The 12,550-nt window shown below is 44.5% G+C and overlaps 1 protein-coding gene and 1 non-coding gene across 2 annotated transcripts; both read left to right on the forward strand.

The window, feature by feature from the left end:
* The first annotated feature begins 827 nt into the window (after positions 1–827).
* Positions 828–949, forward strand: LOC127675967 (U6atac minor spliceosomal RNA). Its single transcript, XR_007975628.1, has one exon. It is a non-coding gene; the product is annotated as a U6atac minor spliceosomal RNA (small nuclear RNA).
* An 8,605-nt stretch (positions 950–9,554) lies between these two features.
* LOC127674729 (proline-, glutamic acid- and leucine-rich protein 1-like) lies at positions 9,555–10,232 on the forward strand. Its single transcript, XM_052170363.1, has one exon. It carries the CDS (start codon positions 9,555–9,557, stop codon positions 10,230–10,232), a length of 678 nt encoding a protein of 225 aa, XP_052026323.1.
* Positions 10,233–12,550: the final 2,318 nt, after the last annotated feature.

The following is a 12,550-nucleotide window of genomic DNA, read 5'->3' on the forward strand; positions in this document are numbered from 1 at the left end:
TGTATACATCTACACCTTATGCGTTCAGGTCCCTACAAAGGCCACAGGAGGGGACCAGATGCTCTAGAAATGGACCTGCAAGTGGTTGTGAGGTTACATGTAGGTGCTGAGAACCAAACCCAGCTCACCTACAAGAAAAGCAGGTCTTAAACACTAAGTCATGTCTCTAGCTCCTCTCTTATTTTCTGTTCCTTGTACCTGGTATGTTTTCAAAGGACCACCCAGCCTTTTGTTTCTCTTCTTTCACCCTCTTCTGACATTGCTACACCTATCCAGACAACTTTGAACTTTTACAGTGTTCTGTTTGGCTGTGAGGGCACAAATAGAAGCCAACTACTGTGTACCTAGTGGTATCATAGCCCTTCAGCACATCTGGCCCATTTTCTGCCTCAGAATAGTATGAGCATCCCATTGCCCCTCAACACTCCACAAATTCAAATGATGCCGGGCCAGAAGAGGACGAGCCCAATTTGCCTCATTTGCCACATTATGAAGAAAGTCCCAGTTCTGTCAGGCTGACAAATTGACAGGATTTCCTTATCAATGAATTCTCTTGAAGGTACAACATGGAGGTGATGCTGGCTCTCCAGTGTCCTCACTGGGAAATATGGGCCCATACTTTCAGCTCTCAACAGCTACTGTTGGCTCTTTCCAGGGATAGGCTCATTCTTACCACCTGACTAAGGGTCCACTGTGCAGAGCACATTCCACAGAACAGACGAACACTCCACAAACCTTTGCAGTGTAAGATCCTGCTCCATAAAGCCCCCTGCCCCCGCCCCATCGACATCGAGATGGATGCAGATCCCACCTGACATAGCAAACGCGTAATGTATGAAAGGAGAGGTTAGCAACCCCTGTGGCAAAGATGGAAGAGGACTATAGGCCAACAAGATATGTGTGGTTGCGACCAAGTCTCTTGCTTTGACATAGAAAATTACTGTTCTCCTACTATGTTCAGGCTATTAACCCAGACCCTAGAATATTAATACTTTTCTCTCGTTTTTGATTCTTACATTTTAAGTGAGTGTGTGTGTGTATTACATGTACTAAGGGCAGCCAGAAGAGGGGAAAAGAAGAATGGGCAGCAGTGGCATTATGCTACATGTGACATGAAAGAGAAAGAAGGTGTCCTGGGAGGAGGAAGGAGTTAGGATAGGGTGGAACATAGTGGAGGGGATCCCAGATGAAACATCAGCAACAGAAAATATGTATGAAAATGCCTAATGAATGAAACCAGTTATATTGTGTGTTACTATGAAAACATGAAATATGTATGTATGTGTATATATATATAGTTACAAAGCTCAACATGGAGGAATTTCTTGAAACGATGTATAACTTTGTGGACCTCCTTCAGACCAAGGTCTTTTATGTCCTCAGGGGCATCTTATTCCACAGGAATGGCAGTCCCTCAAGACCCCCAAACTCCCTCCAGCATCAGCCATCCTTTCAGAGCTATGGGATAGCAGCCCCAGGCTTGGATTCTCCCAACTGCGGAGAGTGTGAAGAGAAACACAGTCCCTCACAGGCGGAGCAGCTGCTGGCTAAAGCCCAACATTCACCTGGGAGGGGAAATTAGGAGAAATGTCAGGGCTGGCCTAGCTCACAGAAGGGTGGGAGGACAGTACTGGGTTGCCAAAAATCCCTGGAATGTAAGTAGCTCTGAGGAGCTAGCAAGGGAAGGCGGTGAGATAGTGTCCCCTGATTGACAACTGTCTGTACCCTAAGAGGATCACAGGAACCCCAAGTGTGCAAAAGACAGGCATTGGCCATCTTGAGAATGAGGGGCCTATGGCACTTATACATCCCTGTGGAGTAAGGGAACAGAGACTTTGGTCTGAAGGAGAACTACAATGTGATACATTGGGGCAATTGTGTCTCCACATTGGGAGCCAGGACAGCATTGTTAAGAGTTCAGCATTGGTCTTAAAACAATCCCTAACTGATGGTGCTGGCCCCACAAGCACCCCCACAATTTCCAACCACAGGAGGCCCAAGCCCAGTGGGATCTCTGGGCTTTTGAGGAGTGGAGACATCAACAAAATTTGTGACGAAAGATAGTGCTGTGGGCACAAAGTAATAGAAGTTAACCATTTTTGGTTGCATGTTAAGGAACCCCAGAAAGGGCTTCCATAGTGATTCTGGGGTTAAGATGAGTCCAGGAAGGCTAGACAGCTTATAAGTGTGCAATGGCTTTCAATGTGGGCTGGTTCTGTGCAGAAACTGTAGGATCCCAAATTCATCTCTCTCTCTCTCTCTCTCTCTCTCTCTCTCTCTCTCTCTCTCTCTCTCTCTCTCTCTCTTTCTCTCTCTCTCTGTTTCTGTCTCTGTATCTCTATCTCTGTCTCTCTGTCTCTCTCTCTCAAAGTGTGTGTGTGTATGTGTGTGTGTGTGTGTGTGTGTGTGTGTGTTGCGGTCCCTGGGATATAATTATCTGTTTCTTTCCATGGGCTCCTGATCTTATATTGCCCATTTACTGAGCCTATTGGTTCACTTTTGCTCTAAGAGACATTGACAGCATAGGACCTTTTTCAGCCTGGGGTGACAAGACAAGCAAAGGTCCAGCCAAGCCACTTTTCCTAGAAGTCAAGGAAGAAGAGCCAAAGACACTTTCTGCCTCTCCATAAGCTCATTGCTCCATGACCACCCCAGCTCAGTGACCATACTACCCCTTTCTTTGCATGTTTCTACCTACCATATTGTCTCCACCACAGCCCCAGAACCTAGAACCCATGTGACAAAATTTCTCTTCTACCACCCAGCCTATGAATTGAAAACAATAATAATGGGGCTCCCACAGAGCTGAGGTCCTCATCAGTTGAGCAAAGAATGGTCCATGCAGCCAGCAGAGAGCCTCTATGTTCTTCTAAGAGCCATGAGGTAGTACTGACTTTTTGATTTTAAACAGAATACCCTTGTATTCAGGGATGCCCTGGACCGTTGCCATGGACTGACCCAGCTGGGGGAGTCATGACCGAGGGAGAATCAGAGCTTTGGTATTTTGGCACAGGTTCAGTGAGTGACAAACAGAAACAAACAATGAGGCAGTTTGAATCTGAATGTATTTTTGCGGCTCTCAAGCAAGGATTGTTATACATAAAAAATTGGCATTACAATTCTAAAAAATGTATCCAGTGAAGCAATTACAAAGAACAATTATCATAAGCATTTGGCACAAGAAGATACAAAATAAATCAGGTATGAATTTAGAAGATCACGTATGAAGCATCACATTCCTTGATCAGAATAAATTTATATAAAATCACCTGAGGTTAATGACAAACTTTCAAGAGTTTAAAAGTTCTCAAGAACACTTAGCTATGGCCTCTAGGTCCTGATCACTTTAAGGAATTTTCATGAGTAATCCTTATGTAACATCTAGTTTCTGTCTATTTAAAGCTCCTCAAAATTCACTTTAAAACTATACTTAAACAATGCTTTCCATACCACAGTGTCAGAGCTAACCTCATCCACACACATAGCCATACAAATTCATATGTTGTTGGGAGGTTATTTTAACAACATATTATGATATAGTTATGTAACTGATTATGAAGCAAAGCGTTGAAATTCTAAGAAAAGAGGTCATGGCCAGTGACTCTACTTCAAAGAATGAACTTTCATTCAACTTTCTCGCTTGGATACTCTCAACCCAGGCTATCAGGAACATCTCGTGAACATAGAGATAGAATAGGAGAAAGCCAAAGCAGGCAAGCTGCCATGAGAACTACACCTCAAAATTATTCTCTGGCTAGGGAGGTCCACAACCAGTTCTAGGAGACCTCCTCCTGCAGAAGTCTAATGCCTCAGTCTGTGGAACTTGTCACACAGAAGCTACGGGAGGTGGTGTGGCAGACCATGATTGATCTCCTGGGCTCAATTTTTCAAACTCTTCTACTGACCTCAGATAACAGGGCTGTTACCAGCTTCAACTGAACCATCCCTTATGGGTGGAAAAGACCTCTGATGAAGTTTGTTTGTTTGTTTGTTTGTTTGTTTGTTTTGCAGAGGCTCAGGGACTGGTCTAAGAAATCCACTCACAAGTCAAAAAGGACTGCAGCAGCTAGATGATTAGCCAACAGGATTATAGGAGAGTTAAGAAAATTCTGACCTCTCATTGTTCATTTGTAGTAAGTTCTGTGATAAGCTCCCTTGTGGTCATGCCAGTCTATAGACCAGCTGAGGTGAACTGCTGAGTGATGTCATTGTCTTCTCTTTTGCATAGTCCTGATGCCTTCCCTTTTCCTGATGCCATGCCTCTGAACCCACAAAACAATCTCGTTTGCTGATGCTTCTGTATTTAACTTCTGCATCACCTTCAAGCATGCCATACCCCTTAGCCTTGCTATGTGCAAGGAGCCTAGGTCTACCCTTTGCTGGCTCTTTTGTTGGTGATTCAAAGAACTCATTTTGTAGTGACTGCTCCCAATAATCAACCACCTGTGTCTCATGGTAAATAATTGGATAGGAAGAAAATCTTTGAGGTTCTAACTCGGCATTTTAAGGTTGGTAGTTGCAATGTATAAAGGTCATAGAACATAAAGAAGTCTTTGGTAGTGATAGGAGATTGATTTAAGGTACAAAAATGCTTCCAATTTCTTGTGCTATACTACTGTTATATTAGGACTTTGAATGTTCAGAGTTCTAATATTAATCCATTGAATTGTGAGAAATTACTAGCTAAATGCTGGTGAAGCATTCCAATACATGACCAACTATCACAGTCACAAATTCAAGACTGATTGTCCTTTAAACATAGACTTCATATGTTTCTCATCATGTACACCCAGTCTTCTGGATCGAGGGGGAAAGCCCTTTTGCCCCTTCTTATTTTGTTTTTTTTTTCCTTTTTTTTTTATTGAGCATCTTCATTTACATTGCCAATGGTAAGACCTTTCCCAATTTCACCCCTCCCAAAAGCCCCCCTTCCCAACGATTCCCTACCCCTCCTCCCACCCCCAGCCTCCATGTATATGCCCCTCTACCGGACAACTCCCCCACCCCCAATCCATTTCCCTTTGTTGTGGCCTTTATTGAGCCTTTACTTGACCAAAGATCACTCCTCCCACTGATACTCAACTTTTTGCCTCTTCTCCTCCACAGTTTTCTCTTTTTTGCTGAACTCACCTTAAGGAACGCTCATGTTTTTAACAACAACAAAAAAATGTTTACCAAGCCGTTAGTATGAAGTAAAGATGCTATTTAGTACCTTTTTCTATATTGTGAACTTCAATAAACACTATCACTTAACATGCCTAAAATCTAGTTCACTTTTGTCAATTTAAAAAGATCCTTGTAATCTTCAGGAAATTCACTCAGACCTACCTCTCATGGATTACATCCAGATAAGTTCCCCTGCCCTCAATTGCCTAAGTTCCCCACCTTTTGACTATTCCAGGGGGCAGGATTCCTCCCTATTCTCATGAGCTCCTGACCAGCCGCTTCCTCTCTTTCTGTCCTTCTCCCCTCCTCCTTCTCCGCCTCTACCCCTTTCCAGGTCCTCACTCAACTTCCCCCTCAACAAATCTTTTGTGTACTAGGCCTGTCAAATGATGTGATTCATCGGGGGAAACCTTGACAGGGTCTGCCAGGTTCTCCTGCTGCCAACTCATTATACTGCTCTATATTTCATAACAGTTCAGGCCCTAGGAGCTTCTAGGGTCCAGGTTAGTTGATTCTATGAGTCTTCCTCTGGTTCAAGTCCCTCAATCATTCCCCAATCTCATCCACAAGACTCCCCGAGGTCCATCTTATATTTGGCTGTGGACGTCTGGATCACTTTCCAATGGCTAATGTGTATAATAGCATCTAAGAGGACAGTTATTCTAGGCTTCTGTCTGCAAACATAGGACAGTATCATTAATAGGTTCAGAGATTGGTTCTTGCCCATGGCGTAGGTCTCGATTTGGGGCAGTTACTGGTTGGAAAAAAGAATTACATACTTATTACACATGACAAGTCTTGAGCTATGATTAGAATGGTCCTTCAAGTGAGTAATAACTTGTTTACATTGGTACAGGCTGTGTGAGGCACAGACCAGAAGGACTCACTGTTTTATACAAAACTAAAAGCAATGACTAACCCTAACCAGGAACCAGTAAATTGCCAATAGTTTAGCAGAGAGAACTAGAGCAGTGTTCTGAGTAGTTTCCTCTTAACTTTGCAAAGGCTACAGCTGTCTTAGAGGAGGGAACATCAAGTGAGAAAATGCCTCTATAAGATCCTGCTACAGGCAATGCATACAGAGCAAGTGCTTAATTAGTGAATGATGTATTGAATGATGAAGGAGGTCCCATGCCTCGTGGGTGGAGCTTCATCTGGCTTGGGAGTCCTGGGTTGCAGAGGAAAGAATGGGCATAGGAATCATCATTAGACAAATGTGGTTATCAACTTGATAGTAGTGAGGATGGAAATGTTTTGAGGGAAAGTAACTGCAAAGGTCAGCAGAGGGGCTAAATGAGGGCCAGGAGGGAGGGTAACTGGGAAGGACCACAGGGAGTAGAGTAGTAATGTAATTCTTTTCCAATAGAAAATATTTTTAAAAAGAAAAAACAAAGTAGATCTTTTAAAAGGGGGGGTATGGTTGTGTTAGTAAGGGACAAAGTTTACATTGGGAAATCTAAGAACTCTAAGCCATCCCCAGGGACATTCCAGTGGGCTGTTTCATTTCTTGCCTCTTAAGTGCAGTTTCAGAATAGGAAACACACAGATATAGTCCTCCCATTACCATGTTGGTTCCGTCTAGAGAACACGGCTGTGTGAAGCTTGGCTGTACATGCTGAGGCATCTCACCAGCCCCAGAATCACAGTTCGTGAATGAAGGCTTAGGAAGTATGGCAAAGTCCCATCCCAATGGAGCAGCCTGAATCTAGACCTGGACTATGCCAACCGTCTAGAGAGACTTGGACTGAAAGCCACCAGCACAAGATCTTCTTCAGGCCCTTGTTTCCTTCTTTCAGATAAAGGGGAGAAATCCTTCTTTGCACTACTCCCTTAGTCCACAACACACAAGCTTGAAATAAAGGGTGGCCACTCAGAGAGGTCAAAGTGGACCAGATAATAAAAAGAAGGTACCCTTTAGGTCTGGCTTGTGGCTTTCCTATATAGGCCTGTATCTCCCTACATAGATTGATACTAAAGAGGAGATGAGTTCATTCTCGGTCACTCACCTGTGCTGGAGGGTGACTTGCTTTTGGGCCTCCCACCCTACCTCACGCACACTCAAACACTCATGTGATCATCAGAAGCACTTCAGCATCCCTCACATGTGAATGCCCACATCTCCTTTTTTTTTTTAAATTTTTTTATTCGATATAATTTATTTACAATTCAAATGATTTCCCCTTTTCTAGCCCCCCCCACTCCCCAAAAGTCCCGCAAGCCCCCTTCTCTTCCCCTGTCCTCCCACCCACCCCTTCCCACTTCCCCGTTCTGGTTTTGCCGAATACTGTTTCACTGAGTCTTTCCAGAACCAGGGGCCACTCCTCCTTTCTTCTTGTATCTCATTTGATGTGTGGATTATGTTTTGGGTATTCCAGTTTTCTAGGTTAATAACCACTTATTAGTGAGTGCATACCATGATTCACCTTTTGAGTCTGGGTTACCTCACTTAGTATGATGTTCTCTAGCTCCATCCATTTGCCTAAGAATTTCATGAATTCATTGTTTCTAATGGCTGAATAGTACTCTATTGTGTAGATATACCACATTTTTTGCATCCATTCTTCTGTTGAGGGATACCTGGGTTCTTTCCAGCATCTGGCAATTATAAATAGGGCTGCTATGAACATAGTAGAGCATGTATCCTTATTACATGGTGGGGAATCCTCTGGGTATATGCCCAGGAGTGGTATAGCAGGATCTTCTGGAAGTAAGGTGGCCAGTTTTCGGAGGAACCGCCAGACTGATTTCCAGAGTGGTTGTACCAATTTGCAACCCCACCAGCAGTGGAGGAGTATTGCTCTTTCTCCACACCCTCTCCAACACCTGCTGTCTCCTGAATTTTTAATCTAAGCCATTCTGACTGGTGTAAGATGAAATCTTAGGGTTGTTTTGATTTGCATTTCCCTAATGACTAATGAAGTGGAGCATTTTTTAAGATGCTTCTCCGCCATCCGAAGTTCTTCAGGTGAGAATTCTTTGTTTAACTCTGCACCCCATTTTTTAATAGGGTTGTTTGGTTTTCTGGAGTCTAACTTCTTGAGTTCTTTATATATATTGGATATTAACCCACTATCTGATGTAGGATTGGTGAAGATCTTTTCCCAATTTGTCGGTTGCTGATCTGTCCTCTTGATGGTGTCCTTTGCCTTACAGAAACTCTGTAACCTTATGAGGTCCCATTTGTCAATTCTTGATCTTAGAGCATACGCTATTGGTGATCTGTTCAGAAACTTTCTCCCTGTACCAATGTTCTCAAGGGTCTTCCCCAGTTTCTTTTCTATTAGCTTCAGAGTGTCTGGCTTTATGTGGAGATCCTTGATCCATTTGGATTTGAGCTTAGTACAAGGAGACAAGGATGGCTCAATTCGCATTCTTCTGCATGCTGACCTCCAGTTGAACCAGTACCATTTGTTGAAAAGGCTATCTTTTTTCCATTGGATGTTTTCAGCCTCTTGGCCGAGGATCAAGTGGCCATAGGTGTGTGGGTTCATTTCTGGGACTTGATCCACATTTCCTTTTAGCTAAAACAGTAGGAACTTTCCTCAGGATCATTGAAAGTGGTTAAGTCAGGCCACAAAATCAAATGTGTCATGGGACAGGAAAATGTCATTTGTGGAGAATAGAAGGAAGCTAGTGCCAATTATATTATGTCCCCCAGAACAAGATTTGGTGACAAGCAGAGGTAACCATGGAAATTCAAAGGACATGTGCCCCTCTAATCTAATTCTATACATAAGTGCAGAGAATAAAGTACACTCAGTTTGTCCTACTTGGGCAGAGCACTGCTCTGGAGCCATCATGTCCATCTTGTAGTGATGCACGTTAGGACCTATGTGAACAGACACAAGCAGCCAGCAGGAGCAGTTGGAACAGACCAATGCCAGACCAAGAAAGGGGTGTGAGGAGGGACAGGTAGTTGCTGAAAGCAAGGCTAGATCAAACTGCTGCTTTGAAGGTAGATTCCCCTAGCAGCCTATGTTAGCTGAGCAGTCTTGGTATAGCTGTAGTTTGGACTTTTGTCAGGCTGGCCTGTGAGCAAAGCAGGAGCAGAAGGAACAGACCACCCCTTGTTGTCCCCTCCACCCCATGAGTAGTGGGAGAAGAAATACTATTTGTCACTTCATGAAAGATAGGGAACATATGTCTGTCAGGAGACAGGGGCCTATTCTGGAAATGTGCTCAATTTTATTCACTTTTTGACTACTCCCCTATACTAAGATGCAACTACTCCTGCAGACTGGCTTTTGGCCACCTTGTGACATCATGTGACAAACAAAGAGGATGATGACTTCATCAGGTGGTTGCCCCACTACTGATGCTAGCATTCAGTGGCCAATACTTGTGGGACAAGTAGCCTGAAAGATAGGCTGTCCGGACTAGCTTGAAGAATGTTTAGTGCTACAGAGTCCAGATTACAACTGATGGACAAGGAAGATGGCCTTGTAGCTGAGCAGTCATTTACCAACGCAACAACATCTTCAGGGAACGACTCCATGGCGCCTTTAAGAACATTTAAAAGGAACAACGTACCTGTAAGTGCTCCAGGCAAAAGTCCAGTTGTGGAAACAAGTAGCCCATGTACAGGTGGCTCTTCAGATGACGCAGATTATCCACCAGCTACTGCTTACATGGATGTACCTGGGCATGAGCCCACCAGCTCATCATGGACCCTTAGACACGGCTCCATGATGTCTCTCTACAAGGTATGCAGAGGTGTCCTGAACGCTGCCCTCTCAGCCATATCCATAAGGGAGAAGACTGTGAAGGAAAAGGAGGAGAAGCAGGAGGAGAAGGAGGAGGAAGAGAAGCAGGATGAGGAGGATATGGAGGAGAATTATGACTATGATACAGAGGAGGAGGAGGATTATGATGAGGAGGATATGGATGAAGAGGAAGAAGAAGAAGAGGAAGCTACAATGGACGAAGAAGAGGAGTATGAGGAGTATGAGGAGTATGAAGAATACAATGAAGAAGATGAAGATCAAAACTCAGAGAACAACTGTGCAATCTGTGCCATAATCAGATTCATAAATATGTTCTTGAACTCAGGAAGTACTACTCCTTGAGAATAATTACCATTTTCCCTGTAAAAGGGCATGCTTAACTCTTACTTCAAAAAATAAACCTTGTGGGAGTGAATTAACATCTTAACCCTGAGTCTAGAGTCTGTCTGTGATGCTATCTAACCCTGGACACTGTTCCCAGGCCTAGCCTTCCACACACTTGGGTAAGCCGAGCCCTTTCATGGACAGTGGCAGCATTTTTATGCCCCCAACACCAGGGTGCAGAAGGGTGTGGCTACTGACCTGGTGGTGTCTCCTCACACTACTGAGGTGTCTCAGAACAGGAGATTCCATTCTTCTGGGTCCCAACCACCAGCAGATCCTGCCCAGAAGTTTCGGGTCAGCAGCTGAGGGTCCCTACCAAGCATCCATTAGCACTGCATAAGCACACTTCAAATTAGGTGCCTATCTGCTGAGGGATGAAGAGTACTATACCCTGGCCCCTGAGATGTAGGTCCCTCTTGTTGGGGGTTGGAAACTGCCTGATGCATGAGGAAGACAGACTTTAGAAACATTGCAAAGAACCTGCAAAATGTTACTACATAATGGCCACCAGCTAAAACTTCTTAACCCACCACAAGGAACCAGAGTAGTATTTAGAATTTGTAAGATAGAATAAATCACTGGGGGAGACTCACTCCTCCTTGCCTGGGCAAACCCCTACACAGACTCTGGTTTTGCAAAAGGACTGCATATGGTTGGGCTTCTCCATGTGTTCTTCTCTTCACCATAGGTTTGCCAGGATATTGATAGCTGCTCAGCACATGACTGCTGACAGAAATATCGGCACAGCGAAGCATGGGTGGCGTGTATTTGTGGGGAGGGGGGTCCAGACAGGCAACTGAATATATCTCTACAATCCAGACAATCCAGACAATAGTAATGCCAAAGTAAGCTTGGCCACATAAGACATTTCCTGGTAGATTTTTACTTCTGTAAATGCCAAGGTATTGGGTCTGCATCCTCAAGGCAAGAGGGGCAAAACAGGAGGGAATTCATTATCTTCATCTCCTTCATGAGAACAGATTCGTCAGGATGGGTGTGGGAAAACACACAGTAGGCCGCACTCTGCAAGGCAAAGGAGGCTCAATGTTCCTTGGCTTTAGAGTCTGCACTGCAATACTGAGTGGACAGGGCTGATATTTAGCTGCTACATTTGCACCATGCCTGCCACCTCCTGCATGTCCACAGTGGTCACACCCTCCTTGCCAAGGGACCTAGCTAAAAAAGCTACTGTAGTAACACATTGTCCTTGCTGCCTGTCGCAGGCATTACAGTGTGCATGCATACACTCATGTACATACAATATAATGCCACGAGCAGACTCTCTCCTCACTTTACTTTAGGATCACAAACAGGAACAGAGGCTCTGAATGGAGCACTAGTTACTCCTTTGTGAGGAACTCCCGGCATATGCACCCCAGCACAGCTCCTCTGGTAGGCCTTAGGACTGCTGTTTCAGGAAGTTTCAAGACACATTCTGCAGCTCACACCAAAAGAGGTCCTAAGGACTCCTTCCTAAGCTGACAGCACCAGGTTACTCACCCTTGCTGGGAGCATCTGTCACTAGTCTGTCAAATCTGCACCCTGGCCAACACAAGGCCTGAACGCCCTTACAGGCCATTGTCCACTACCCTGTTTCATGGGGGTGCCATCTATGAGCATTGTGATTGCTGACAGGACAGTCATGGTAGGGACTCAGCGTGGAACCCCAACACAACTCACAGTCTGACTCATTTTAGGGCAAACCCAACATAAAGCTGTTGGGAGGAGGAACTAGCAATCCTTACCTTCCTCAGACCCCCTGGGGAGGCCAGAAACACACCATAGCCTAGTTCTTCAGAGTCTAAGGCGTGTTCCATGTTACCCTAAACTCCACTGAGCTTGATGATGTAATGCCTCTCCTTGCATGGGACAAATGTGTACCTGCGTGGTGACAGGATCAATCCAAAGAAAGGGTTGGAGTTCTGCAGGACCTAGCAGGACAGGATAGCACTTGTAAAGAAAAGCACTGAGAGGACAATATGTGGTCAGTGATGACAGAAGTCACCATTCCCTAGGGGAATACATGGGAGAGAGCGACTCCCCCCCCCCCATGCCTAGGCAGTGGACTTTACAGATGTGTTAATTGGCACTAGCACAGAGGGACATTCTTTGTTCCTCTGCTTTTCATGCCTGTGTCACTGCCACCAATACTCTTAGCTTCCCAGAACAGATAAGAAAACAGATTTCTTGAGAAACAATAAGTATTGCCTCTATAGCTTGACTTGCTTCTGGATGAAATGAGCCATCCAGTAGCAGGTCAGAAAACATCTTCAGTT

Source organism: Apodemus sylvaticus, chromosome X, assembly GCF_947179515.1.
Source record: "Apodemus sylvaticus chromosome X, mApoSyl1.1, whole genome shotgun sequence".
Classification (NCBI taxonomy): Eukaryota; Metazoa; Chordata; class Mammalia; order Rodentia; family Muridae; genus Apodemus; species Apodemus sylvaticus.

Coding starts and splice junctions, on each gene's coding strand:
- LOC127674729 (XM_052170363.1), top strand. CDS start 9,555: ATGTTTAGTGCTACAGAGTCCAGATTACAACTGATGGACAAGGAAGAT.